General features: G+C 37.4%; 1 protein-coding gene across 22 annotated transcripts in view; it reads right to left on the bottom strand.

Annotated features, from left to right (window-relative positions):
• Positions 1-27,703, bottom strand: part of CCDC122 (coiled-coil domain containing 122) — a 70,268-nt gene that overhangs the window by 35,172 nt on the left and 7,393 nt on the right. For 8 of the 22 annotated variants that reach the window (XR_014071524.1, XR_014071519.1, XR_014071525.1 and 5 more), the window contains 5 exons: positions 27,096-27,245; positions 26,464-26,579; positions 18,306-18,704; positions 17,455-17,571; positions 1,673-1,880 (listed from right to left, as the gene is read on the bottom strand). Coding sequence is in view for 8 of the 22 variants with exons in the window: in XM_081551098.1 (XP_081407224.1) it covers positions 1,731-1,880; positions 17,455-17,571; positions 18,306-18,704; positions 26,464-26,579; positions 27,096-27,138 (825 nt within the window). In the remaining 14 variants the exon portion in view is untranslated. Of the gene's footprint in view, positions 1-897; positions 1,881-17,454; positions 17,572-18,305; positions 18,705-26,463; positions 26,580-27,095; positions 27,246-27,703 lie in introns of those variants that run through there. The other 14 variants (XR_014071530.1, XR_014071528.1, XR_014071529.1 and 11 more) reach the window with 5 other exon arrangements.

The raw sequence follows: 27,703 nt of genomic DNA on the forward strand, positions 1-27,703 counted from the left end.
TAGTTTTGTAAGAAACTGCCAGTCTTCTAAAATGACTTGCCTTCCCAGCAGCAATAAATGAGAAGGTCTCTGTTGCTCCACATTCTCATCAACATTTGGTGGTGTTGGTGTTCCAGATTTTGGCCATTCTAAGAGGTATATGGTAGCACCTCATTGATTTATCTCTTATTTCCCTGATGACATTTCATGTGGAGCATCTTTTCGTGTGCTTATTTGCCATCTGTATATCTTCTCTGGTGAGGCATCTGTTAAGGTCTCTGGCCCATTTTTTATTCCAGTTATTTGTTTTCTTATTGTTGAGTTTTAAGAATTTACTTTATATTTTAAATAATGGTTATTTACCAAGTTTGTCTTTTGCAAATATTTTCTTTCAGTCTATGGCTTGTTTTATCACTCTCTTGACGGTGTCTATTACAGAGCATACATTTTTAATTTAATGACGTCTAGCTCTTCAATCATTTCTTTCATGAGTTGTGCCTTTGGTGTTGTGTCTAAAAAGGACATCCCTATGCCGACGGTCATCTAGGTTTTCTCCTGTGTATCTTCTATCAGTTTAATAATCTTGCATTTTGAAGTTATGTCTGTGATCTACTAACTTTAACCCTAGTCCTAAAAAAGTAGCAAGAAAAAAAACAAAACCTAGTTCTGAGTCATGGACCAAAGCTGTGTTACAGCATAAGCCACTTGAAGTGTTAGCCGTGATTAGCCATGCAAATTCCTAATAGGACTACAATTATTAGGCATAATAAGATTATTAATATCAGGTTTTAAATCAGCTATAATCTAACTAAGTCTTTGCACATAGATAGGTGAGGACAAAACGGACCTGAGATACTTTTTCGATGTTATTGCTTTGAACTCATTAAATCCTAAAAGTGAATATTTTAAAACTGTATCTTAAATAATTAATAATTTATTTCTGCTTCTAAAATTTGACTCAATGGAGCCACAAGAAGGAACACTTTTACTCTAAAAGCGACAAATTAGCTATTGATTTGTTGCTGTGGACATAGTATATTACTTTCAATGAGAAAAGATACATGCTAGACTACATTGGCTAACATTCATTTTTCAAGAGCTGGTATGTTTGTCTTACATGATGATATAACTTCAATTTAGTTATAAAATAGTACGAATGTATAAACAGAAAAGTGAACAAACGACTGTATACATTGCAAAGCTCTAAAATACATTTATCCAACAGCAAAGAAAAAATGATTGTTACCTTCTGGATAAAAGAGAAAACTAAGTAAATGTCAAAAGCCTTGAATACATAACAACATTATAATAAATGTCAATATTTATGGACTTCTTTGAAGTCAAGGTAAAAAAGCAGGTTGTCTGAAACAGACAACCATTTAAAATATCTTAACAATTCAAATCATTGAAAATTCAAGTGCTTCTTTTCTTCTGCTTGTTTCATATAATAGTGAAGGCAACATGTTTATAAATAGGCATTGATGAGTTCAGCATATCTTATACACTCAAAATATTCACACAGAGTCTTTCACTATTCTGTGAGCCTTCCTACTGTCTCTCCATTGCTATCAGTTATAGAGTTGGAAGGAACTCTTAACAAAAAGATAACTGATTCAAAAAAGGAGAAAATATATCTGTCATTAAGATAACCCTTTGACAGTGGATGCTGTTAAGACCCAAAGGATTTTCTCACCTTTCTATTCCATAATTTTGATGGCATAGTCTGTGCTCTACAATACCCTATAGCCAAGCTAATCTTTCATTCCAATACGTTTTCTCAGTTCAGCAGCAGTTTTTTCCAGCTGTTGGATGTTCCATTGCCATTGTCTTCTATTTGAGTGAAGCTTATTCACCTGGCAGTGCAAACGCTTAAGAATTGCACCATATCTTTTATGTTGTACCTATTAAAAGAAGAGCACAGATCAACAGGGCTTGAGAAAGAAAAACAGTAAACAACCATAAAGGATATTTTGACTACTCTAAATAGGAAAGCATTCAATTAAAAATTACTTAATAAATAATAATGATAATAAAAATAAACAGTAATTCTAACTATTTATTCAATGCTTACTACATGTTAGATAATGTGATGAGAGCTTTTTACATATAATTAAATCCTTGTAACTCCTTATGATGTAAAGATTATTATTCTCATTTTTGTATAAACTGAAGATCAAAGAGTTTAAGTCATACACTCAAGGTTTCACAGCTGGTAAATGATGGTGTTTGGGATTTGAACCCAAGGCAAGCATTTGTGATGGAGGGCCTTCTACTTATCACAGTAGTTTCCAGTTAAGAGAAACGGATTTTTTTCCCTGTATCAAGTGGTTCACTGAAACACAGACCCATCTGAGCTGAAAGATCTGGGAGAAAATGTAGGCCATTTCCCTGCCCGGAGGTCAGCATTTATGCACAACACAGTACATACAACACGTTTTGTTCATCCGTTCAACTATCTAAGGACATTTGGGTTGTTCCTATTTTTGGCTATTGTGACTAATGCTGCAATGAATGTGGGTGTATGAATATACCTTTGAGGGACTGTTTTCAATTTGGGGGGTATATACCCTGAAATATAACTGTTGGATCATTTAATAATTCTATTTTGAGGAATTGCCATGCTGTTTTCTACTCTGGTTGTACTAGTTTACGTTCTCACCAGCATGGAGGAGGGTTCCAATTCTGTGCATACTGAAAGTACTTCATCCTATCCGCCTTTCCGGTCATAATCAGAGCCATCTTAGTGGGTATGACGTGGTATTTCCTTTGAGTGTGACAGTGGTATTGTGTGTGGTAAAATGCCCTATTTAAATGAACTGATAGCATAATATTAACAGAATAATGGGGCTGTGAAAGTTACTTCTTCATTCTCATATCTGTTTAAGAGAGAGTTCTAGTCAATCAGGAAGGTGATTCTAGGTCAAAACAAAAAAGAATCAATTTGTCAAAACACCACTCCGCGTTTATCAAAGTAACCAATTTGCCAAAATTAGCTTATAGCTTAAGATGGCTGTAGGGAGACAAGATTCTGGGTTTCCGGGGCCTTAAGACTCTGCCCCAAGCTGTCTCCCCTTCTCTCTGTAACTCAGCTTTCCTTTCTACTGGGACCCTTCTTCCTGGGACCCTCAGGGGAGCTCCCCTCTCTCTCTCAGAGGTCCGCCCTTAGTTAGCTCAGAGCTTCTTGACCTTTATTATGCCATGGCTCATTTTGATATTATAGCAAGGACGATGGACCCCTTCTTAGAATGTTTTTAAATGTATAAAATACAATACACAGGATTACAAAGGAAATCAATTATATGGAAACACAGTTCTGCAGAACATCAGGGGAACTGAGACAGAGACACTCTCAGTTTAGTTCAGTTGCTCAGTCGTGTCCGACTCTTTGTGACCCCCTGAACCACAGCACGCCAGGCCTCCCTGTCCATTACCAACTCCCGGAGTTCACCCAAACTCATGTTCATTGAGTCGGTGATGCCATCCAGCCATCTCATCCTCTGTCGTCCCCTTCTCCTCCTGCCTTCAATCTTTCCCAGCATCAGGGTCTTTTCCAATGAGTCAGTTCTTTGCATCAGGTAGCCAAACTATTGGAGTTTCAGCTTCAACATCTGTCCTTCCAATGAACATTCAGGACTGATTTCCTTTAGGATGGACTGGTTGGATCTCCTTGCAGTCCAAGGGACTCTCAAGAGTCTTCTCCAACACCACAGTTCAAAAGCATCAATTTTTCCCTGCTCAGCTTTCTTTATAGTCCAACTCTCACATCCATACATGACTACTGGAAAAACCATAGCCTTGACTAGACGAACCTTTGTTGACAAAGTAATGTCTCTGCTTTTTAATATGCTGTCTAGGTTGGTCATAACTTTCCTTCCAAGGAGTAAGTGTCTTTTAATTTCATGGCTGCAATCACCATCTGCAGTGATTTTGGAGCCCAGAAAAAATAAAGTCAGCCACTGTTTCCACAGTTTCCCCATCTATTTGCCATGAAGCGACAGGACCGGATGCCATGATCTTGGTTTTCTGAATGTTGAGCTTTAAGCCAAATTTTTCACTTTCCTCTTTCACTTTCATCAAGAGGCTCTTTAGTTCTTCTTCACTTTCTGCCATAAAGGTGGTGTCATCTGCATATCTGAGGTTATTGATATTTCTCCTGGCAATCTTGATTCCAGCTTGTGCTTCTTCCAGCCCAGCGTTTCTCATGATGTACTCTGCATGTAAGTTAAATAAGCAGGGTGACAATATACAGCCTTGACGTACTCCTTTTCCTATTTGGAACCAGTCTGTTGTTGCATGTCCAATTCTACCTGTTGCTTTCTGACCTGCATACACATTTCTCAAGGGGCAGATCAGGTGGTCTGGTATTCCCATCTCTTTCAGAATTTTCCACAGTTTATTGTGATCTACACAGTCAAAGGCTTTGGCATAGTCAATAAAGCAGAGGTAGGTGTTTTTCTGGAACTCTCTTGCTTTTTTGATGATCCAGTGGAGGTTGGCAATTTGATCTCTGGTTCCTCTGCCTTTTCTAAAACCAGCTTGAACACCTGGAAGTTCACAGTTCACGTATTGCTGAAGCCTGGCTTGGAGAATTTTGAGCATTACTTTACTAGAGTGTGAGATGAGTGCAATTGTGCGGTAGTTTGAGCATTCTTTGGCATTGCCTTTCTTTGGGACTGGAATGAAAACTGACCTTTTCTAGTCTTGTGGCCACTGCTGAGTTTTCCAAGTTTGCTGACCTATTGAGTGCAGTACTTTCACAGCATCATCTTTCAGGATGCTCAACTGGAATTCCATCACCTCTACTAGCTTTGTTCGTAGTGATGCTTCCTAAGGCCCACTTGACTTCACATTCCAGAATGTCTGGCTCTAGGTGAGTGATCACACCATCGTGATTATCTGGGTCATTAAGATCTTTTTCGTATAGTTCTTCTGTGTATTCTCGCCACCTCTTCTTATTATCTTCTGCTTCTGTTAGGTCCATACCATTTCTGTCCTTTACTGAGCCCATCTTTGCTTGAGATGTTCCCTTGGTATCTCTAATTTTCTTGAAGAGATCTCTAGTCTTTCCCATTCTATTGTTTTCCTCTATTTCTTTGCACTAATTGCTGAGGGAGACTTTCTTATCTCTCCTTGCTGTTCTTTGGAACTCTGCATTCAGATGTTTATATCTTTCCCTTTCCCCTTTGCTTTTCACTTCTCTTCTTTTCACAGCTATTTGTAAGGCCTCCTCAGACAGCCATTTTGCCTCTCTGCATTTCTTTTTTTGGGGGGATGGTCTTGATCCCTGTCTAGGCATTCCAAAATACTGATATAAAAACTCATCAACTAAGACTTCACATAAATAACTACAAGCTTTATACATCCTTTTAAGTTTTCAGTTTTTTTAATTCTGCAAATTCAGATAGTTCATTCAAACTGGTGAACTAGGCCTCCTGAGATGTTGGCAAAACAGAAACTGACTTTAAAAGAATTATCAATAAATTAGTAAACAGAAACATTATCATATTAGGTAATGAAACTATATTCAGAAGAAGATTTTAATATATCAAATATATTCAAAGGGGTATATATCAAGTTGGGCTTCCCAGGCGGTGCTAGCAGTAAAGAACCCACCTGCCAATGCAGGAGACTTAAGGGATGTGGGTTTGATCCCTGGTTTAGGAAGATCTCCTGGAGTAGGAAATGGCACCTCACTCCAATATTCGTGCCTGGAAAATTCCATGGGCAGAGGAGCATGGTGGGTTACAGTTCATGGGTCCACAAAGAGTCAGACATGACTGAGCGACTAAGCACACAACATCAAGTTATATCTATATATGTAATATATATCACTGTTTATAATATACATTAATATGTAATAAGTGCATCCATGGATATATCCATTAATACATTAATAAGAAGAATAGTCACCAAATGTGCTTATATTCACGTTCATAAAATATATTAATAGAAACAAATAACTATAACAAAATTTTCGCTCATCCATAAATCATACTAGCCAGCTTCTAAAATTATTCTTCAGGAGTGAAGCTGTGAAACTCCTTGGACAAAACCACCATGGTTCAGAGTAGAGATGTGCCAAGTCCCCTTAGTAGGACTATAGACCATCAGCCTTGGCTAGACATCACAGAAGGTATTAACATGTAAACCCATGGCTGATTCATGTCAATGTATGGCAAAAACTATTACAATATTGTAAAGTAATTAGCCCCCAACTAAAATAAATAAATTTATAAAAAAAAATAAATAAATAAATAAAATAAAAAAAATAAAGGTGATACTCCACTTAGTCATTATAAAAAAAAAAAAATATATAAACTAAAGAAAGAATAATCCATCAGAAGGGATTATGTGAAGAACATAGAATAAAAACAGGCAAGCGAAGGTAGTTCCCACTCAGTGACTCTCTGATAAGAATGACGGTGTTGAGGAGATTGGCTCCTTGAGTGTGCAGATCCAGAGGTCAAGAACACTCAAACTCAAGTGATGGACTTGATTTCCATGCTCAGTAACCAGCTTTGTGATAATCTGGCTTCCAGTGTAGTTTCCTTACAATGAGAAGAAGCACTAATGACTGATACAAGTTTTCTGATTTCCTTGAGAGTTTTGCGCATTCTTATAAATTAATAAACTGGCATTCGAGTTTTATATAGTTGGTATTTGTGAACTCTACTAACACTTCTCTATATCTGCCCAATCCTGGGATACTTACAAGGTCAAGTTTCTAAGCTCGTAAGGCTAAAAGGCAGTTTTGGCCAAGAAGTTACTTCGTAAAGGTGAAGGTCACATTGGGAGACTTCTTGGAGGCCAGCCAATTGTTCAGCCTCTATTGGTGTAATTCTGACTTTGGTAAGTGTCAATACTTAAACTTGAATACCATTACACACCTAAGGATGTAGTGGTTCTGTAGAAAATATAGCTTTTTTTTGCCTCTAGGAAATGGATACATTATTATTCTTATTTGGTTATTGTTACCCTTGAAGCAGAAATGAGAATAATAATGAAGCAGGGGTGGTGCCCACAAAATACAGGGGTAACAAGAACCACCTCTTCATTCCCTTTGCTCTAGACATACTTCACTTCTAGAATCTGAGTCCGGGTATGTTCTCATCTTAAGACCTCTGCACTTGTTTTTTCCTTTGTCTGAAAAACTATTCCTCGGACTTTCATGACTAGCTCCTTCACTTCTTGACATTGTGTTTTGAAAGTAGAACGTACTCTGATTCCTGAGATAAACTTTATTTGGTCATGAGGTATTAACTTTTTTATATATACCAGTTATAGTCAATTTGAAAATATTTTGCATCTATGTTCATGAGGAACACTGGTCTGTAATTACTCTTCTGATAATGTTCCTGTTCATTTTGTGTGTCAGGGTTAGGCTGGCCTCCTAAAATAAGCTTGGAAGAGTTCCCGCCTCAATTTTCTGAAATTATTTGTATAATCTAGATATTATTTCTTTCTTAAATATGTGATAGAATTTACCAGTGAGGTTATGTCAATCTGAAGCTTTCCTGTGGGAAGGGTTTTAATTATGAGTTCAATTTCATTGATTTCTAATTCATACCATTTATATAGCCTAATTTGAAATGGATCATAGAGCTAAACATAAAATAAATTTCTTCCTGCGTTAATGATGATATGTGTATTTTTCAAGGAATTTACCCATCTCATCTAAGTTGTCAAATTTATTGACATAAAGTTGTTTAAAAGAGGCCTTCATCACCCTTTTAAGTCTGTAGGACCTAAAGTAGTATCCCCACTATCCTCCTTTTTCTGATCAGTATTGTTACGGTTTATCAATTTTATCAGTCTTTTCAACTTTAGGCTTTGTCAATTTTTCTTTTTTTCCATTTTCTATTTCTTTCATTTCTACTATTTATTATGTCATTTCTCCCTATTTGCTACTGGCTTATTTTTCTAGTCCCCTATGATAGAAACTTAGATAATTGTTTCTAAACCTTTTTACTTTCTAATATACACATTTAAAGCTGTAAGTTTTCCTCTAAATACTGCTTTAATTGTACCCCACAATATTTATATGCTGTTTTCATTATCATTCAATTTCAAATATTTTCTAATAATTCTTGTCATTTCTTCTTTGACTCAAGGATTATTTATAATTGTGATGCTTAGTTTCAAAATGTTGACATATTTTCTAGCTTTGCTACTGTTACTGACTTCTAACTGAATTCTGCTGTGATTAAAGAATATAAAATTCTTTGAAATTTATCATCTAATATACTGTCTATCTTGGTGAAAGTTTCATGTATATTTGAAAACAAAGTATAATCAATAGTTCCTAGGTAGAGTATTTTATGGAGAAGGCAATGGCACCCCACTCCAGTACTCTTGCCTGGAAAATCCCATGGACGGAGGAGCCTGGTAGGCTGCAGTCCATGGGGTCACGAAGAGTCTGACACGACTGAGCAACTTCACTTTCACTTTTCCCTTTCATGCACTGGAGAAGGCAATGGCAACCCACTCCAGTGTTCTTGCCTGGAGAATCCCAGGAACGGAGGAGCCTGGTGGGCTGCTGTCTATGGGGTCGCAGAGAGTCGGACACGACTGAAGCGACTTAGCAGCAGCAGCAGCAGAGTATTTTATAAGTGGTAATTAAGTTTAGTTGGTAGATTATTTGTTCAAATTTTCTATATGCTTGCTTATTGATTTTCTATATTGTTCTATCAATTTACTCAAAAAAGTTAAGCTCTCTAGTATGACTGTAGTTTTGTGTCTTTTTCTTTTTAATTTTGTCAGTTTCTACTTATTTATTTTGAAGCTCTGTGATTAGGTAAATTTACATTCATTATTATTATTCATTTCTGATGAATTGACTGGCTCTCTTAACTTTGGTGGTAGTCCATACCTTAAAATCTACTTGATATTAATACAGTCATGACCAGCTTTCTTAAGATTGATGTCTTCATAGTTTATCTTTTTCCATCTTTCAAATCATGTGTCTATATTGAAAATGTATCTCTTGTGAAAAAGTTATGTTTCCAAACTATTTTTTCAATCCAATCTGAAAAATTTTCCCTTTTAATTGGATTGTTTAGTCCATTTACATTTGATGTAACTAATGGTATGCTTGGATTTAAGTCTACCATTTCAATATCTGGGTTCTATTAGTCTCTTTTGCCTTTTTTATTTCTTACTTATTTTCTGTCTTCAGAGTGGATCACAGGCCTAAATATAGAATGCAAAACCATAGGACTCCTAGGAGATAACACAGGAGAAACCTAGATGACCTTGGGTTTGGTGATGTCTTTTTACATACAACACTGAAGGCACAATCCATAAAAGAAATAATTGATAAGCTGGACCTTTTTAAGCCTTCTGCTCTATAAAAGACACTGTCAAGAGAATAAAACACAGACTGGGAGAAAATATTTTCAAAAGATGCATCTGATGACTGTTACTCAAAATACACAACAAATTCTTAAAACACAACAATAAGAAAAAAATAACCAGGTTAAAAAATAGGCCAGAAACCTGAACAAACACCATATCAAAGAAGACAAACAAATGGTAAATAAGTATATGAAAAGATGCCCAACATGAAATGTCATCAGGGAAATGAACATCAAAACAACAAGGTATCACTACACATCTATTAGAAAGGCCAAAATCTGGAACACTGACAACACCAAATGCTTGTGAGGATGTGGGGCAATGGGAACTCTCTCATTCATTGCTAGTGGGAATGCAAAACGGTCCAGCCACTTTGGAAGACAATTTGGCGATTTCTTACAAAACTAAACATACTCTACCACATGAACGAGCAATAATAATCTTTGGCATTTACCCAAAGTGCTTCCCTTGTGGCTCAGTGGTAAAGAATCTGCCTGCAATGTAGGAGTCTGCCTGCAATACAGGAGACCAGTTTTATCCCTGGGTCAGGAAGTTCCTCTGGAGAAGGAAATGGCAACCCACTCCAGTATTCTTGCCTAGAAAATCCCATGGACAGATGAGCCTAGCAGTACAGTCCATAGGGTCACAAAGAGCTGGATACGACTGATCGACTAAACCAATTCAAGCGAGTTGAAAACTGATGTTTACACAAAAACAGATGTTTATAGCAGCTTCATTTATCATTTCCAAAACTGGGAAGCAACCAAGATGCCCTTCAGTAGGTGAAAAATAAACTATTGTACATCCAGACAGACTGGTTCCAAATTGGGAAACGAGTACGTCAAGGCTATACTGTCATCCTGCTTATACAACTTATATGCAGAGTCCATCATGAGAAACGCCAGACTGGATGAAGCACAAGCTGGAATCAAGGTTGCCGGGAGAAACATCAATAACCTCAGATATGCAGATGACACCACCTTTATGGCAGAAAGTGAAGAAGCACTAAAGAGCCTCTTGATGAAAGTGAGAGAGGAGAGTGAAAAAGTTGGCTTAAAACTCAACATTCAGAAAACTAAGATCTTGGCATCCAGCCCCATCACTTCATGGCAAATAGATGGGGAAACAATAGAAACAGTGACAGACTTTATTTTTCTGGGCTCCAAAATCACTGCAGATGGTGACTACAGCCATGAAATCAAAAGATGCTTGCTCCTTGGAGGAAAAGCTATGACCAATCTCGACAGCATATTAAAAAGCAGAGACATTATTTTGCAACAAAGGTCCATCTAGTCAAAGCTATGGTTTTTCCAGTAGTCATGTATGGATGTGAGAGTAGGACTATAAAGAAAGCTGAGTGCCGAAGAATTGATGCTTTTGAACTGTGGTGTTGGAGAAGACTCTTGAGAGTCCCTTGGACAGCAAGGAGATCAAACCAGTCAATCCTAAAGGAAATCAGTCTTAAATGTTCATTGGAAGGACTGATTCTAAAGCTGAAACTCCAATACTTTGGCCACTTGAGGATAAGAACTGACTCACTGGAAAAGACCCTGATGCTGGGAAAGATTGAAAGCGGGAGGAGAAGGGGATGACAGAGGATGAGATGATTGGATGGCATCACCAACTCAATGGACATGAGTTTGGGTAAACTCCGGGAGTTGGTGATAGACAGGGAAGAGTGCTGCAGTCCATGGGGTCACAAAGAGTTGGGCACGACTGAGTGACTGAACTGAACTGAATTTATATCCAGACAATGGAATATTATTCAGCAATAAAAAGATACATAAATAAAAGAAAAAATGAGCTATCAAGCCATGAAATGACACAAGAGACCTTAAATGCAATTACTAAGAGAAAGAAGCCAATCTGAAAAGGCCATAAACTACATGATTTCAACTATATGACAGTCTGGAAAAGGTAAAACCATGGAGACAGTAGAACCATTTTTAAAAAAGATTGGGCTTTCCTGGTGGCTCAAATATAAAGAATCTGCCTGCAATGCAGGAGACCTGGGTTCAATCCCTGGGTTGGGAAGATTTCCTGGAGAATGGACTGGCAGCCCACTTCAGTATTCTTGCCTGGAAAATCCCATGGACAGAGGAGCTTGGCGGGCTACAGTCCATGGGGTCACAAAGAGATGGACACAACTGAGAGACTTTCAGGGCTTTCCTGGTTGATCAGACGGTAAAAAGATTGGGAGTAGAGTCCAAAAGACATAGACTCCTATTCTCTCTTATCACTAGCTATATAAAATTACACAAGTTATTTAAATTTTCTGAAATTCTGTAAAATATGTTACTATGAGAATTTAAATGGGATAGCTTATAAAAAGTGCTTGAAAAATACGAGGCAGTCAATAAACAACAACAGATTTAATAATACTGAACATTTCTCCTCGTATTTTTGTTGCCATGTTATCTAGCTATCTGAATCACTCTTACCTTGCCTTTAGTTTACCTTTCTACCTTCGTTTCTTTGGGTTTTTCACCTAGGACAGGCTTTCTAGTTGTGTAGTCATTTCTGTGGCTGACCTCAATAAGTGAATGGATTAGTCAATTGCGTAAGTTGTATGCTGTACTGTAACAAGTTAAATGTGTTTTGTTCCTGCTCCCTAGTAGCTCCGAAAGCACTCTTAAATTTTTCCTGTCCTTTAAATTTGGAGTTCAAACTGAACAAAATTTAGGCAAGAGTCCAACTAGCAATGAATCTTAAGATGCTTTACATTATACCTATTATCACAAAATGTTACTTGCAGCACTCATCATTTGCTAAAAACTTCTTAAATGCTCTAGTTTCCCCTTCCTGAAAATGCTTAGATTTGGTAAATAACATGTTTTTAAACCTTGAACTAAAAATTACTGATCGTTGCTTAATGCTTTGTGTTTGTACGCTTTGTATTTTGCTTCCCAATTTTTTCGTCACTGACTCATAACTTATCTTTATTTTCCTCTCTCTTATTTTAGTTCCTTTCTTCTAAAAAGTATATAAAGACAGACAGTAGACAGGGGAAAAAAGGAATTTGGGAGTAACTGTTTGAAATACTTCTTTCACTCAGACATGGCCTAAAACAACCAAACACATTTATTTGATTAAAAAAAATGTAAAATCCAAAAACTATTTTCATTTTTTTCTTTTAAAAATTAATTAATTTATTTTAATTGGAGGCTAATTACTTTACAATATTGTAGTGGTTTTTGCCATACATTGACATGAATCAGCCATGGATGTACATGTGTTCCCCATCCTGAACCCCTCATCTCACCTCCCTCCCCATTCCATCCCTCAGGGTCATCCCAGTGCATCAGCCCTGAGCATCCTGTCTCATGTAAACAGTAGCATTAATATGAAGATTAAACATGCAAAGCACAAAATGTTTGAAAGAATTAAACATTAGAACAAAAGAATGCTATAACCTAGGTAAAACCTATGACCAAGAACTGCACCAAGGCCACAGCTGAATATATCCAGAAGGAAAAAAAAAGACTCGAAAAAGAAATAAATAATAAAAATCTGTTTTTTTTAGTTTATCCTCTCAAAAGAAGTTACTTGTATCAATGATAAATTCTCATCAAGCAATAAGGGAAATTGTTGGGGAAAAAATGCAATGTTCTCAAGGCAATGTGGCATTTGTCCTTCAATGTTATAGTTTGTTACAGATAATCTCTAATTTCTTAGATTTTCATTTTTTCATTTCATTTTTCAACCATAATAGAGTAATAGAATTGAGGACTATTTTTAATATATTAGAATTAATAAAACTAAGATTAAAAAGTCTAAAAGAATCTTTAGTAACCCTATTATGAAAGCTTAAAAAGAGTTTATTGAATTTCAGGATAAGAAGTATAATGATGAAAACATTAAAAACTGAATATCAAGTTTAGTGACGTTCCATCTAAATCTAACATCAGTAGTCACTTATATCACCCTTTACCACTAAATATACCCATGTACACTTCTGCTTCTGGCAAAATAAAGAATATGCATTTCATATAACTACTCTTCATGCTAAGTACAACTAAAACCCCTGGACATTGGATATAATATTAACATAAGAAGTTCTGAAGGTGGAGAGAAGAAGGCAAACTGACTGGAGGCCTTAGGATTCAAGGAAAGACTTGGTAATGGCTCCCTGGGTTTTCATCTGGCCTCATACATCACAGATATGAGGAAGGAAGAAAGCAAGCTCAAAATGCCAACAGATGCAGACAAAAACAAAACAAAACAAAAAAACTCCAGGAAAAGCCTGCTTTCTAATCAAAGGACAGGAAAAGGGCAGCCTAAGACTGAAAATTTTGAGGTGGTAGCTACTCTACTGAAGTCAAACACCACAGAAAAAAAAACAATGACTCCACCACCACCCACACCAGCAAACACTGAGTGGAAAGCCTAAACTTTCACCATTGCTGGGCTATAACAGGGCCCCAGTCCTCCTGCTGGCTGGTGTCAGAGAAGGCTGAGTGGGGAGACCGGGACTCTTCATTCCCTCTGGAAAGTAACAACCACATCCTCTGGTGTGAGGGGAGCCCCTCTGGGGAGGCTAGACTTCTGCTCCATCTAGTGGCTAACAAGGCGCTCTCCCCCTTACCACTGGGAAAGTGTCCAAGGAGGCCTAGTAGAGAGGCGAGGTTTTTAACCATCACTCAGCAGTAGCAAGGCCGCATCTATGTGGAAGCAGCAATGAGGTGCTCCTGCCCCGCCCAGCCAGGGGCTTATCAGCAGAAGCCTAGCGGGCAGCCAGGACACCCACTTCTGACCAGTAGTAACAGGAAGCCCTTCTTCCCTCCATGAATGCCCATGAAGTCTCTGAACTTTCACTACTACGTGGAAGTAACAATGATACACAGTCTTACAACATAATACCCAACATGTCCAGATTTCAACAGAAAATCACTCACCAAAGCAAGAACCAGGAAGCTCTCAAACTAAATGAGAAACAACAATCAACATGTGTCAACACCAAGAAAATGGAGAGGTTAGAATTATCTGGCAGGCATTTTAAAGTCATCATCATAAAAATGTTTCGATGAGTATTTAAGGAATGTGCCTGAAGCAAATAAAAATATTAAAAGTCTGAGAAAAGGAATAAAAGATACAAAAAACCAAATGGAAAAGACACAATAACTGAAATAAAAATTTCAGTGAGACATTTCAATAGCAGAATGGAGGGGATAAAGGACAGAAACAATGTAACATAACACTAAGGATTATGCAATATGAACAACAGAGAGACAGCAGACTGAAAAAAGAAATGACGAGAGCCCCAGGGACCCGCGGGACTCTATCAGAAAAAGACCTATAAGCTCTGCCATGAGAGTTCTGGAAGAATAGGAGAAAGAGGGCAGACCTGCAAAAGTTTCAAATAAATTAGAACTGAAAGTTTCCAAAATTTAGCAAAAGACATAAGCCTACAGAACTGAGAAGTTAAGAATTTTCAAAATCGGATAAATCCAAAGAAATTAATCCCAGAAAAAAACCCACTCCAGTATTCTTGCCTGGAAAACCCCATGGACGTAGAAGCCTGGTAGGCTATACTCCATGGGGTCGCAAAGAGTCGGACACGACTGAGCGACTTCACTCAAAGATAGCAAAGCTTGAAAGCAGCAAGAAACAAATGTCTGAGAGGAAAACAATTCAATTCAAATAACAGTGAATTTCCCATTAGAAATTATGGAGACCAGAAAAAGTGGCACAGCATTTTTCAACTGAAAAGAACAGTTAACCCAGAAATCTATATCCAGCAAAAACATCTTTCAGAGATGAAAGGGAAACGAAGACATTTTCAGATGGAAAAAAAAAAAAAACACCCAAAAGACTGCCACCAGCTGACCTCTCCTAAAAGAATGAATTTAGAAGCTTGAAAGAGAAATAAAATGATAAAAGAGGAAATCTTAGAACATCAGGGAGGAAGAAAGAATATGGTGGAGCAAAAATACAGATAAATACAATAGACAGATGGAAAGGGCATAGCTAAAGGGTATCAGGTTTCCTTTCAGGTGAAGAAAATTTTTAAAATTGACTATGGTAATGGTTTACAAGGGCTTCCTTGGTGTCTCAGTGGTAAGAGTCCGCCTGCAATGCAGGAGATGCACGAGACGTGGGTTCAATACCTGTATTCATATTAAAAACCATTTAATTATGCATTTTAAATGACTGAAATGTATGTTATGTGAATTATATCTCAATAAAGCTGTTTTAAAAATCAGAATTGTGGTAGCCTGAGAAAAAGGGACAAGAGAACTTTCTAAGCATGATGCAAAAGTTTTATATCTTGTTCAAGGTCATGGTAACACAGGTATATATATAAATTGTCAAAATTAAACAAGCTAAAGCCTTACAAATAATGTACCTACTCTTATGACAGCTATACTTTAATAAAAATTATTAATAATCTCAAATTTCTTTCCAAAATGCTTTTACCACTTTATACTCATACCAATAGTATTTTAGAATTCAGGTGGTCCACATCTTACAAATTGTAATATTGACAATTGAAAGGCCAAATTCGGGGCCTTATTGTGGTCTGATTTATCAATCCCTTACTGTTAATGAGGTTGGTCATCATTTCCACTGGGTTTTATCTTTTTTAATATGTATTTACGTTTTAAAAGGTAAGACCTTTCAAACCATATTCCCAAGGTTCTATGGCTTGTTCGAAATTTTCTTACTGCTTAGTCACTTATGTATGTCACAAATACACCCTCTCAAAACGAGTCTAGTCTTCTTTACTGTTATGCTGCATCTCAATAATCTAGAAATTCATGATAGAGCCAAAAGTAGTATTTAATTATGCAGTTTGGATATATGTCTGTGTCTTTTAAAATAAATACTTCTGTAATGCAAATGCAAAGTAATTTTGTCTCCTACATTATCTTTAATCCTTGTGGAAGTCTATGTATGTACGTGTTCAGAGGTAGGAATCTAATTTTACTGCAAAACTGTAATTTTTTCACATGACTAACATTTTGTTTGTTCCATTTATGATGGATTATTTCTGGATTCCTTTTTTCTGCTTCATTAATCATTTTTTATATTTCTATGCCACATATATAGATTTATAATAAGTCTTGATATCTAGAAGTGTAAAAATACCCATTTATATACATTGCTAGTACTTTTCACTTTCATGCATTGGAGAAGGAAATGGCAACCCACTCCAGTATTCTTGCCTGGAGAATCCCAGGGACGAGGAAGCCTGGTGGGCTTCTGTCTATGGGGTCGCACAGAGTCGGACATAACTGAAGCGACTTAGCAGCAGCAGCAGCAGCAGTAATATAGAAGATAAAATCATGGTGTTTCTTAAAGAGAATGTTTTGTAAAGGTGAGGGCTTTTGTCTTCAAATTCCTGTTGCTTTTTCATTGTGTCAAATTAGTCACAAGCAAGTTGAAAATATGCATCTTTTTATTTTCCAAAGTAATTTTAAAGGGTGAAAATTACTTGCCCTTAACAACATACACCTTTCCCTTTTTGTTCTCCTCTCATCTAAACAATGACTATAAGGTCTGCCAGTGGCATCTCAAATTTAGTCTCACTTTTAATTTATCATTTAGCTTGTTTTCTAATTGGACTATTGAAAATTACAGATAGGAAGTCAGAGGTTTAGAATACCAACACTTCCATTGTCTTTACTTTGAAGAGTCTTTAATTTCTGTCTATGAGTGGTCCTTTTTGACTGGATAGCCTCTGCTGTCTATCCATATTAACTGGTTACAAAGCTGATGGAATGTGGAGAAGGAAATGACAACCCACTCCAGTATTCTTGTCTGGGGAATCCCATGGACAGAGGAGCCTGGTGGGCTACAGTCCAGGGGGTTGCAAGAGTTGAACGTGACTTAGCAACTAAACCACCACCACCTGATGGAATGAGACCTGGAAGAACTCTAGGCCAGATTGAAATAAGACTACTTGCTTTTCTTGAATACATTCAAATATTTGAATATTTTGAGAGTTATCTATACTTATCTATTAATAGTTTGGATGTATCAACTGTTTTCCGTAGTTCTTTTTGGTTCTCTAGCTGTTTTTGGAACTGACAGTAAACTACACAAATTATGACTACAGTATTAATAAAAGTTTAAAAAATGATCCCATAAAACATTGAAATCTAGATATTTAATACTTACCTCTATTTCTTTTCTTAATTTTTCATGTGTCTTTATTTCTTCCTCAAGAAAACAAGTTTGTTCACTGATGGATTCTTCTACAGTTGTAATTTCATCCTTCAGTTTTGTAATACCTTCCTGTATGTTTATAAAATTTTAAATATACATGTCAAACAATGAATCGCTAATATAAATCCAAGATTTTCAGTGTTTCTATAATTTAAGAAGATTAACCACCACTTTTAATTTTGGTTAATATGATTAGAATGTTACTTCTATAGGTATAAGGAACAAGAAAGCATTATTCAAACAAGCAAGCCTTAGATTTGAAGATACAGAAGTAAAAACCAAATGAAAATAAGACACAAAGGAAAGCGGAAGTCACAGCGGCAACTGTTTGGCAATGGTGTATAGGATATTTTTTTAATTCTTAGCAAGAAATAATAGATATTTTAAGTTTTTATCTCCCAAAGTCTTCAAAGAATATTAAGAGAAAGATGCTTAGGTGCAATTATTAATTCATATTGTTTGTGTAACAGCACTAAGCACACTAAATAGATTTTAATTGGTCTGGATCCACTAGCCTGGAAGCTAGTTAACATTCTTGTGAGTCACATCTTCTGTAACAAATGGATTAATTGTTCACCTGGTTTTGTTGGACTATGTATTTTTATTAATCCACAAGGGATTTGGAGATGTTTCCTTTACACATCTGTACTTTTGGCATGGTTGTTACATGACTCACACACTCACACAAGCTTTTAAAAGCTGTGAATCCAGTTAGAGCACTTATGGGCATTTTACTAAGTTATGATAATGTACTCACAAAAAAAGGAATACTAGAAAATGTTTCAATAAGTGATATTTCAAACCTGTGCTTGTCTCATCAGGTTTCCTTCTGGATTTTGGAGATCCAGCTTAAGTTCCTCTTTCATTGTCTTTAGTTTTTCAACAAGGTTTCGTTTCTCATTGAGTTCAGTCATAAATGACCATTTGTTCTCTACCTCTTTCAAACTATCTTTATGTGCTTTTATCTTGGCATAGTATTCATTATATTTTATCATTTGTTCCTCAAAATTTTCTTGGGCTGCTTCTATGTCAGATTTAAGCTTCACATTTTCTGCATGTAAGGATTTGATTTGACTTTCCAGGTCTCCACACTGAAGTCTGGTATTCTGTATGGCAGCATCTTGCTGATAAATTTGCCTTTCTGTTTCTTTAGTTTCTGCAGAGACCGATGCTATTTGTGTTTCAAGCTCATGAAGTTCATTCTGTAAGATATTTCAACATTATTGTTATTAATTCATGATATTCAACATGAAAGAAAAGCCATTGTTTTGATCCACAGTGTGTGTAGAAAAATCACTTAACATAAAAAATATTTTTATCAAATATAGAAAAATTGATGCATAATAGAAGGAGACGTAATAAAGTAATGAAATTATTTTATAATCAGAGGGAGCCCAGGGTTACTTATTTCTTATTTTTTAATGTTCATCTAATTCACAGTGTTAAAATTTTATCATTTGTCTTGACATTTTATATATAAAAATACTTTACAATAATTTTAACAATATATTTATGGGCATCAGAAGTACAAATTAAAGAAAAATTTATGATAAAAATGATAAAACTCTGAGTTAAAATAACAAAAGATCTAAGTTCTAATGCCCTTACTGCTGTTTACTAGTTGGGGTGATTATACATGCTGTGCTCAGTCGCTCAGTCATGTCCGACTCTTTGTGACCCCATGGACTGCAGCCCACCAGGCTCCTCTGTCCATGGAGATGCTCCAGGCAAGAATACTGGAGTGGGTTGGCATGCCCTCCTCCAGGGGATCTTCCCGGCCCAGGGATCAAACCCAGGTCTCTTGCATTTCAGGCAGGTTCTTTACCGTCTGAGCCACCAGGGAAGCCCATGATCAAATAGCAAATTTAATTAGCCTATTCAAGCCTCACTTTCTTCACTTGTAAGATAAGTATGAAGGCATATTTATCTTTGCCTCCCATGTGGTGCAGTGGTGAAGAATCTGCCTGTCAATGTAGGAGGTTCAGGAAATGCGGGTTCGATTCCTGGGTCAGGAAGATCTCCTGGAGAGGCAAATGGCAACCCACTTCCAGGATCTTGTCTGGAAAATCCCATGGACAGAGGAGCCAGGTGCGCTACAGTCCACAGGGTTGCAAAGAGCTGGACATGACAGAGCATGCGTAACTCTTACCTCTCCGGGGCATTTGGCATTTCTAACCAGCTTTTTAAAACCTACCCAACACTCTTCTCTGCTTCTCCTCAGATACCTCTGAGCATTCCTTCTCTATCTCATTGGTTCCTTCAAATACAGGTTTTCCTCAGGGTGCAGTCATCATAATTTTCTTCTCTCATTCTATCTATACTCCTTGGATAATCTTACACATACTTAGATCTTGAAATATATATATACTGATGATTCACAGAATGTAAGTAGCTATTAAGTCTTATGCCCAGCTATCACTGGGCATCTCAAATTCATCGTCCAAAAATCAGATGACGCCTCCCCTCCCGGGGCCCATCCTGTCCTCCCTTGTATCAGTTGCCAATTGTCAGAACCACAAAAACTCTGTAACACACTAGTGTTTATTGCTAGCAACTAGGTGGTTCTGTTAACTTTGGGTGGATTTGTTCAAATGTCTGGAGATTGGCGGTCTGTAAAATGGTTTAGGTTGGCTTCAACTGAGCTGACCGGGGTGTCTTGACTTTGCTTCACGTGTATCTTATCCTCCAGTGGGCCAAGTCAGGCATGTCCTTCTCATGATTATAGCAAATGCAAAGAATGGAAGCCCAATTATGTAAAAACTTTTTCAAACTTCTGTTAGAATAACATCTGCTAACATACCATCTGGTCACATGATCAAACTTCTCAGTGGAGGGGTAGAAAGTATGTCCACCCACTACGGGAGGTCATTATAATGATAAATGGTAAAGGGTGTGGATATACACAAGGATGAATATTTGGGACCAAAAATGCAAATTACCACACCTCTATATTCCCAAACTCAGTTAATGGTATTTCCTTTGGGAGCCATATTTAATTTCTCACTTCTGTTTCTATTTAGCGTCAGTGGCTCAGTCATGTTCGACTCTTTGCGACCCCATGAACTGTAGCCCACTAGGCTTCTCTGTCCATGGAATTCTCCAGGCCAGAATACTGGAGTGGGTAGCCGTTCCCTTCTCCAGGGGATCTTACTGACCTAGGGATCAAACCTGAGTCTCCTGCATTGCAGGCAGACTCTTCACTGTCTGAGCCATCATGGAAGCCCTCTTTATATTTAACTATTCATCAAATTCTGTAGATTTTCCCACCAGTATAACTATAGGCCTTTATTCTTTTTCTTCTATCTATGGGCATTCTCTTTAAATAAATGTATAATTATGGGAGGGAAGCATTTCACTAAGAAGGCAGACCCAGCCTATCCTTTTCTTGACAGAGACAGGAGAGGGAAGCACACTGAAAGATACAACATGCTGATGAACTTCAATCTTTATCTCCAGTTTTGATATTTAAAATGCCCATTTGAGATTCTATTTGGATATCTGACAGCCATCTCAATATACATGTTCAGAAAAGAGCTTTTAATTTGCAAGCCTAATATGCTCCTCTTTCAGCCTTTCTGATTTCAATAAACTTTCCACCTTGGATACTAAAAAACCTAGAAGCCATTCTTGATTCATCCCTTTATCTTATCCCCACAACCTATTTAACAGCAAATTTGATGCCTGGGCCTCTAAAATAAAATCCTAACTCACTTCTGACCCGTCTTTGTAGCATGGCCCAGCTCTTAACTGGTCTCCCTGTTTCCATGCTTCCTCCCCTCCCTCAACTAGAACTTCCAACACTGTTCTTCAAAGTTGTTCCAGTTATATAGGTTCTTTGCATTTCCATAGGTCTTTTAGAATCAGTCTGTCAAGTTCTCTAAAAAAGCCTGCTGGAATTTTGAGTAGAACTGCTTTTAAGCAATAGATAAAAGAGAAAGACCTGATGTGTTAACAATACTGAATCTTATGATTCATGAAAATGGTATATCTCTCTATTTTGGTCTTTAATTTCTCTCAACAGTGTGTTGCAGTTTTCAGTACACAGGTCTTACATCATGTCCTAGTTGGCTATAGCATAGCCATAACAAAATATCATAGACTTAGTGGCTAAAACAACACAAATTTATCTCTCACAGTTCTGCAGGCTGGACAGAGTGTTAGCATAGTCAGGTTCTGGTGAGAACTCTTCCTGGCTTGCTGAGGGCCAACTTTTCACTGTGTCATCACACGACAAAGAGCAAGCTCTCTGGTATCTTTTCTTCTAAGGGCACTAACCCTACCACCAGGATCCCACCCTCATGACATCATCTAAGCCTAATTATCTGACAAAGACCTCATCTCCAACCACAACCACATGGGTTTTTAAGGCTTCAGCATATGAATTTAGGGGGTGATACAAACACTCGGTCTCTAATACAATACTTTTGTTAAATTTACCCCTATTTCATAATTTTGATGCCACTGTAAATGATACTGCTTTTTAAATTTCAATTTCTGATTGTTTCTTTTAAAATGTAGAAATACAACTGGTTTTTATAATTAATCTTATCTTGCAACCTTTCTAAACTCTAAACTATTAGTCCTGAAGAAGTGAAAGCGAAAGTCGCTCAGTCATGTCCGACTCTTTGCGACCCCATGAACTACACAATCCATGGAATTCCCCAGGCCAGAATACTGGAGTGGGTAGCCTTTCCCTTCTCCAGGGGATCTTCCCAACCCAGGCATTGAACCCAGGTCTCCTGCATTGCAGGTGGATTCTTATTAGTTCTAACAGATTTTAAAATAATAGATTCCTTAGGATTTACCCCCAAAAAATCATGCTATATGTGAATAAAAACAGTTTTACTCCCTCCATTCCAATCGGGATACCTTTTATTTCTTTTTCTGTGAAGGAGTGGCTTGAATTATCGGTACCACAGAATGAACAGAAGTGATAAGAAGACATATGCTTGCCTTACCCCTGCTCTTAGGAGAAAAATATTCAGTCTCCACTATTACGTATGCTGCCTGTAGGATTTATGCAGGTGGCCCTTTTAGTTGGCTAGAACTTTCTTCTATTCCTAATTTGCTGGCAGTTTTTATCTTAAATTGATGTTGGATTATAACAAGTATCTTTCATGCATCTAGAATTCTCTTTCTAAAACATAAGTCTAATAATTCACTCTTTTGAAGTCTATCAAAACCCTATCATCAACTCTAAAATAAAGTTTAAGCTTCTTTTCATGCTATACTTCTCTTATTGCTTCTCAAAATACACTCTATGTTATTCCACTACCAAACTACTTATAGCTCTATGAATGTACTAATGCTATTTTAGGCCTCTGAATTTTCTCAGTTTATTTATTTATTTATTTTTTGTCTAGAATATCATATCCTCGTTTCCCTTTAACCCTCAAACCAATCCCATACACCCAATCATTCTAGTGAACTCCAGCTATTCTTTAAAACTCAACTGATCACTCCTTTTTCAACGTTAAATCTGTGATTATGTCTCTATTGTTGACATACTTCCCTGCATGTAATTATTTGCTTAGTTATTTGTCTCCCTCTTCAACAGATGGTGAGGATTTCTCTGGTGGCTCAGATGGTAAAAGAAAACACTTGCAATGCAGGAGACCCAGGTTCCATCTCTGGGTCAGGAAGATCCCCTGGAGAAGGGAATGACAACCGATTCCAGTATTCTTGCCTGGAGAATTCCATGGACAGAGGAGCCTGGTTGGCTAAAGTTCATGGGGTCACAAAGAGTCCGATACGACTGACTAACACTTCCACTTGCATTTTCAACAGGTGGTGAGTAGCTTAAGAGTGAGGACAATGTTCAGCAAAATGCTCAACAGAAATTAGGTTCTCAATATAAATGAAATAACATCTCTAAAACTCTTTGAAGATTGACAAGTTCTACGGAATGATTCTTTATAGAAATCTAAGACATTATTATTTTTATATTATATCCTACTGTCAACACGTATTCTTTTCTAAAAGTGACTCAGTTCAGTTCAGTTCAGTCACTCAGTTGTATCTGACTCTTTGCAACCCCATGGACTGCAGCACGCCAGGCCTCCCTGTCCATCACCAACTCCTGGAGCTTGCTCAAACTCATGTCCATTGAGTAGGTGATGCCATCCAATCATCTCATCCTTTGTCATCCCCTTCTCCTCCTGCCTTCAATCTTTCCCAGCATCAGGGTCTTTTCCAATGAGTTAGTTCTTCGCATCAGGTGGCCAAAGGATTGGAGTTTCAGCTTTAGCATCAGTCCTTCCAGTGAATATTGAGGACTGATTTCCTTTAGGATTGACTGGATGGATCTCCTTCCAGTCCAAGGAACTCTCAACATTCTCCTCCAACACCACAGTTCAAAAGCATCAATTCTTCCGCACTCAGCTTTCTTTATAGTCCAACTCTCACATCCATACATGACTACCAGAAAAACCATAGCTTTCACTAGACAGACCTTTGTCAGCAAAGCAATGTCTCTGCTTTTTAATATGTTGTCGAGATTCGTCATCACTTTTCTTCCAAGGAGCAAGCGTCTTTTAATTTCACGCAATGCAAATATTTACAAGAAATCTATACTACCACATAGTGTTCAGTTCAGTTCAGTCGCTCAGTTGTGTCTGACTCTTTGCGACCCCATGAATAGCAGCACGCCAGGCCTCCCTGTCCATCAACAACTCCCAGAGTTTACCCAAACCCATGTCCATCGAGTTGGTGATGCCATCCAACCATCTCATCCTCTGTTGTCCCCTTCTCCTCCTGCTCTCAATCCTTCCCAGCATTAGGGTCTTTTCCAATGAGTCAACTCTTCGCAGGAGGTGGCCAAAGTATTGGAGTTTCAGCTTCAACATCAGTCCTTCCAATGAACAACCAGGACTGATCTCCTTTAGGATGGACTGGTTGGATCTCCTTGCAGTCCAAGGGACTCTCAAGAGTCTTCTCCAACACCACAGTTCAAAAGCATCAATTCTGCGGCGCTCAGCTTTCTTCACCGTCCAACTCTCACATCCATACAAGACCACCAGAAAAACCATAGCCTTGACTAGATGGACCTTTGTTGGCGAAGTAATGTCTCTGCTTTTAAATATGCTATCTAGGTTGGTCATAACCTTCCTTCCAAGGACTAAGCGTCTTTTCATTTCATGGCTGCAATCACCATCAGCAGTGATTTTGGAGCCCAAAAAAATAAAGTCTGACACAGTTTCCACTGTTTCCCCATCTATTTCCCATGAAGTGATGGGACCAGATGCCATGATCTTAGTTTTCTGAATGTTGAGCTTTAAGCCAACTTTTTCACTCTCCTCTTTCACTTTCATCAAGAGGCTCTTTAGTTCTTCTTCACTTTCTGCCATAAGGGTGGTGTCATCTGCATATCTGAGGTTATTGATATTTCTCCCGGCAATCTTGATTCCAGCTTGTGTTTCTTCCAGCCCAGCGTTTCTCCTGATGTACTCTGCATATAAGTTAAATAAGCAGGGTGACAATATACAGCCTTGATGTACTCCTTTTCCTATGTGGAACCAGTCTGTTGTTCCATGTCCAATTGTAACTGTTGCTTCCTGACCTGCATACAAGTTTCTCAAGAGACAGGTCAGATGGTTTGGTATTTCCATCTCTTTCAGAATTTTCCACAGTTGATTGTGATCCACACAGTCAAAGGCTTTGGCGTAGTCAATAAAGCAGAAATAGATGTTTTTCTGGAACTCTCTTGCTTTTTTGAAAATTATTATCTTATCTGTTGATGCATTAATGCCTAAAACCATATTCAAAATCTGGTCCTACACTGCCCACCAGGGTCCCAGAAAGGATACCTTAAGTAATGTTTACAAGTATTCTTTCATTTAATTATCATGAAAACGTTACAGATAGGTCCTATTATTATCTCCATTTTACAAATGAGAAAACAGAAGCATGGAAAGATTAAATCAAGGAGCTGGAAGTAGCAAATCATCTCCTGGCAATTCAGATCTAGATTATATTCTTTTCATATTCTTCTCATATCAATGATACATTTAATAAAGAATCTTTAAAAAGTAAAAACATTGTTTCCATTTTTCCTTCTTCAGCTTTATTAACAGAATAATTATGTCTACGCTGAATACAAAAACAAGTATGGCTTTCAGATTCCTGCGATGGAATTATGAACATATTTTGAAATTTAAGTGTTAGTCGCTCAGTCGTGTCCGACTCTTTGTGACCCCATGGACTATAGCCCACCAGGCTCCTCTGTCCATGGGATTCTCCAGGCCAGAATACTGAAGTGAGTAGCCATTTCCTTCTCCAGGGAAAATTTAAGGAACACAGAAATGTTCCTTATCTACCTGAAATGTTCCTTATCTACCTGAAATGTTCACTGGCAACTAGTAATTTCTAAGCCACATCTTTAAAAACACTGGCTTAAAAACTTAATCTTCCTTCAGTTCAGAATTTTAGGAAAAACTATCAAATAAATTCAAAATAATTCTATGTGACCATTGTGTTTTATATGCTTATCTACAGTACGATGACACTGTTGAATCTCTGCACAATGATTATGTAAAATGTTCCACAAAACTGGAATATTCATGTAGATTTTACTTAAGGATGTTATGTGTGCTTAGTCACTCAGTCATGTCTGACTCTTTGTGACCCCATGGACTATAGCCCACCAGGCTCCTCTGTCCATGGGAATTCTCCAGTGAAGAATACTGGAGTGGGTTGCCATGCCCTCCTCCAGGGGATTTTCCCAACCCAGGGATCAAACCCAGGTCTCCTGCATTGCGGGTGGATTATTTACCATCTAAGACACCAGTGAAGTCTTTACTTAAGGACAACAGAATAATTTAGAAGGTATAAATACGAACATTAGAAATGTTATATTGCTTCCTCAGAAGTTATTAAGTTTGCTTAATAACTTCCTTCTTACTAATTTAATATAGTTTTGAAGAACATAGAAACTCATTTACAAGACTTTGTGAAATAGGTTACCTGCAAATGCAACAGAACTTTTTTGTTTCTTTCTATTTCTGATGTTTGTGATTGTTGTTGCTTTGCAACTTGTTCTACAGCTTCGGTTAATGAAGATGTATCTTGTTTAGCCAGAGCTAGACAAAAAGAATAAAGTACATAACAAAAATCTAAATGCAAACATTCTAAGAAACTTATGTTTCATCACCCCAAATCATGAAAATTGTGATGTTTTCTCATTAATAAACTAAATTTAGGGTTGATATTCTTCCCTTTCTGACTATAAACAAAACTAAAATAAAAGGCCATGATAATAGACAATTCAAAGTCACCTACTGCAATACTACACCTCTTCCTTTATGGAACATTATAAATATTTTGATTGTCCCCAAATTTTTTATCCAGACCATCTGCACATACACTATAATTATAGTGCTACCATAACAACTATTTCTCAATTACAGTTGATGAATTTTCATTATAGGCCTGCATTATTAGGTTGTTATGCCTTTTCTAAACACTCTAGAAGCTTCCTCCTGGCAGCTTTCCTCTATTCTAATTTGCTACTAATTTTAACCTAATTTTCCTATCACTCTACTTTTTCTGTTACTGCTCATCTTTCAGCTCTATATTTATGAAAAGTGCTTCATTACCTTCTTTGGGAACTCCTTGACTCTTCCTTTTGTTTTCTGACATTCTTGTGTCTCTTTCCACCTTTTCAGTTCACCTTTTCTCATACAGAATAATCAGTGCTGATAATTTTTCACTTTTCTTTTTTTTTCATCTGTTATGTATTAGTGATCCTGAAAGTAAATTAACTATCAAATGTATCACAGGGATGGCAATGACATTCATCATCAGTTCCAAGAATTAAAATACAATGATTGAGTGAGAGATTGGGGAATAAAGTATAATTCTCTATGGATCTTGCTTGTCCTGCTTTTTAGCTGTTATGACCCTGAGAAGTTTCTTAATTTATTTGATCATCAACGTCCTCATCTGTAAAACTTCATAGGGCTAGTGTAATGAATGTGGGCTTCCCCAGGTGGCGCTAGTGGTAAAGAATTCACCTGCCAATGCAGGAACCACAAGAGACGGAGGTTCCCAGAGACCTGGGAATGTGGGTTCCCAGACGTGGATCGGGACGATCCCTTGGAGTAGTAAATGGCAACCCACTCCAGTATTCTTGTTTGGAAAATTTCCTGGTCAGAGGAGTCTGGTGGACTACTGTCAATGGGGCCACAATGAATTGGACATGACT

The sequence above is a fragment of the Giraffa tippelskirchi genome, chromosome 12 (assembly GCF_054371585.1).
Source record: "Giraffa tippelskirchi isolate mGirTip1 chromosome 12, T2T-mGirTip1v1.2.pri, whole genome shotgun sequence".
NCBI classification, from domain to species: Eukaryota; Metazoa; Chordata; class Mammalia; order Artiodactyla; family Giraffidae; genus Giraffa; species Giraffa tippelskirchi.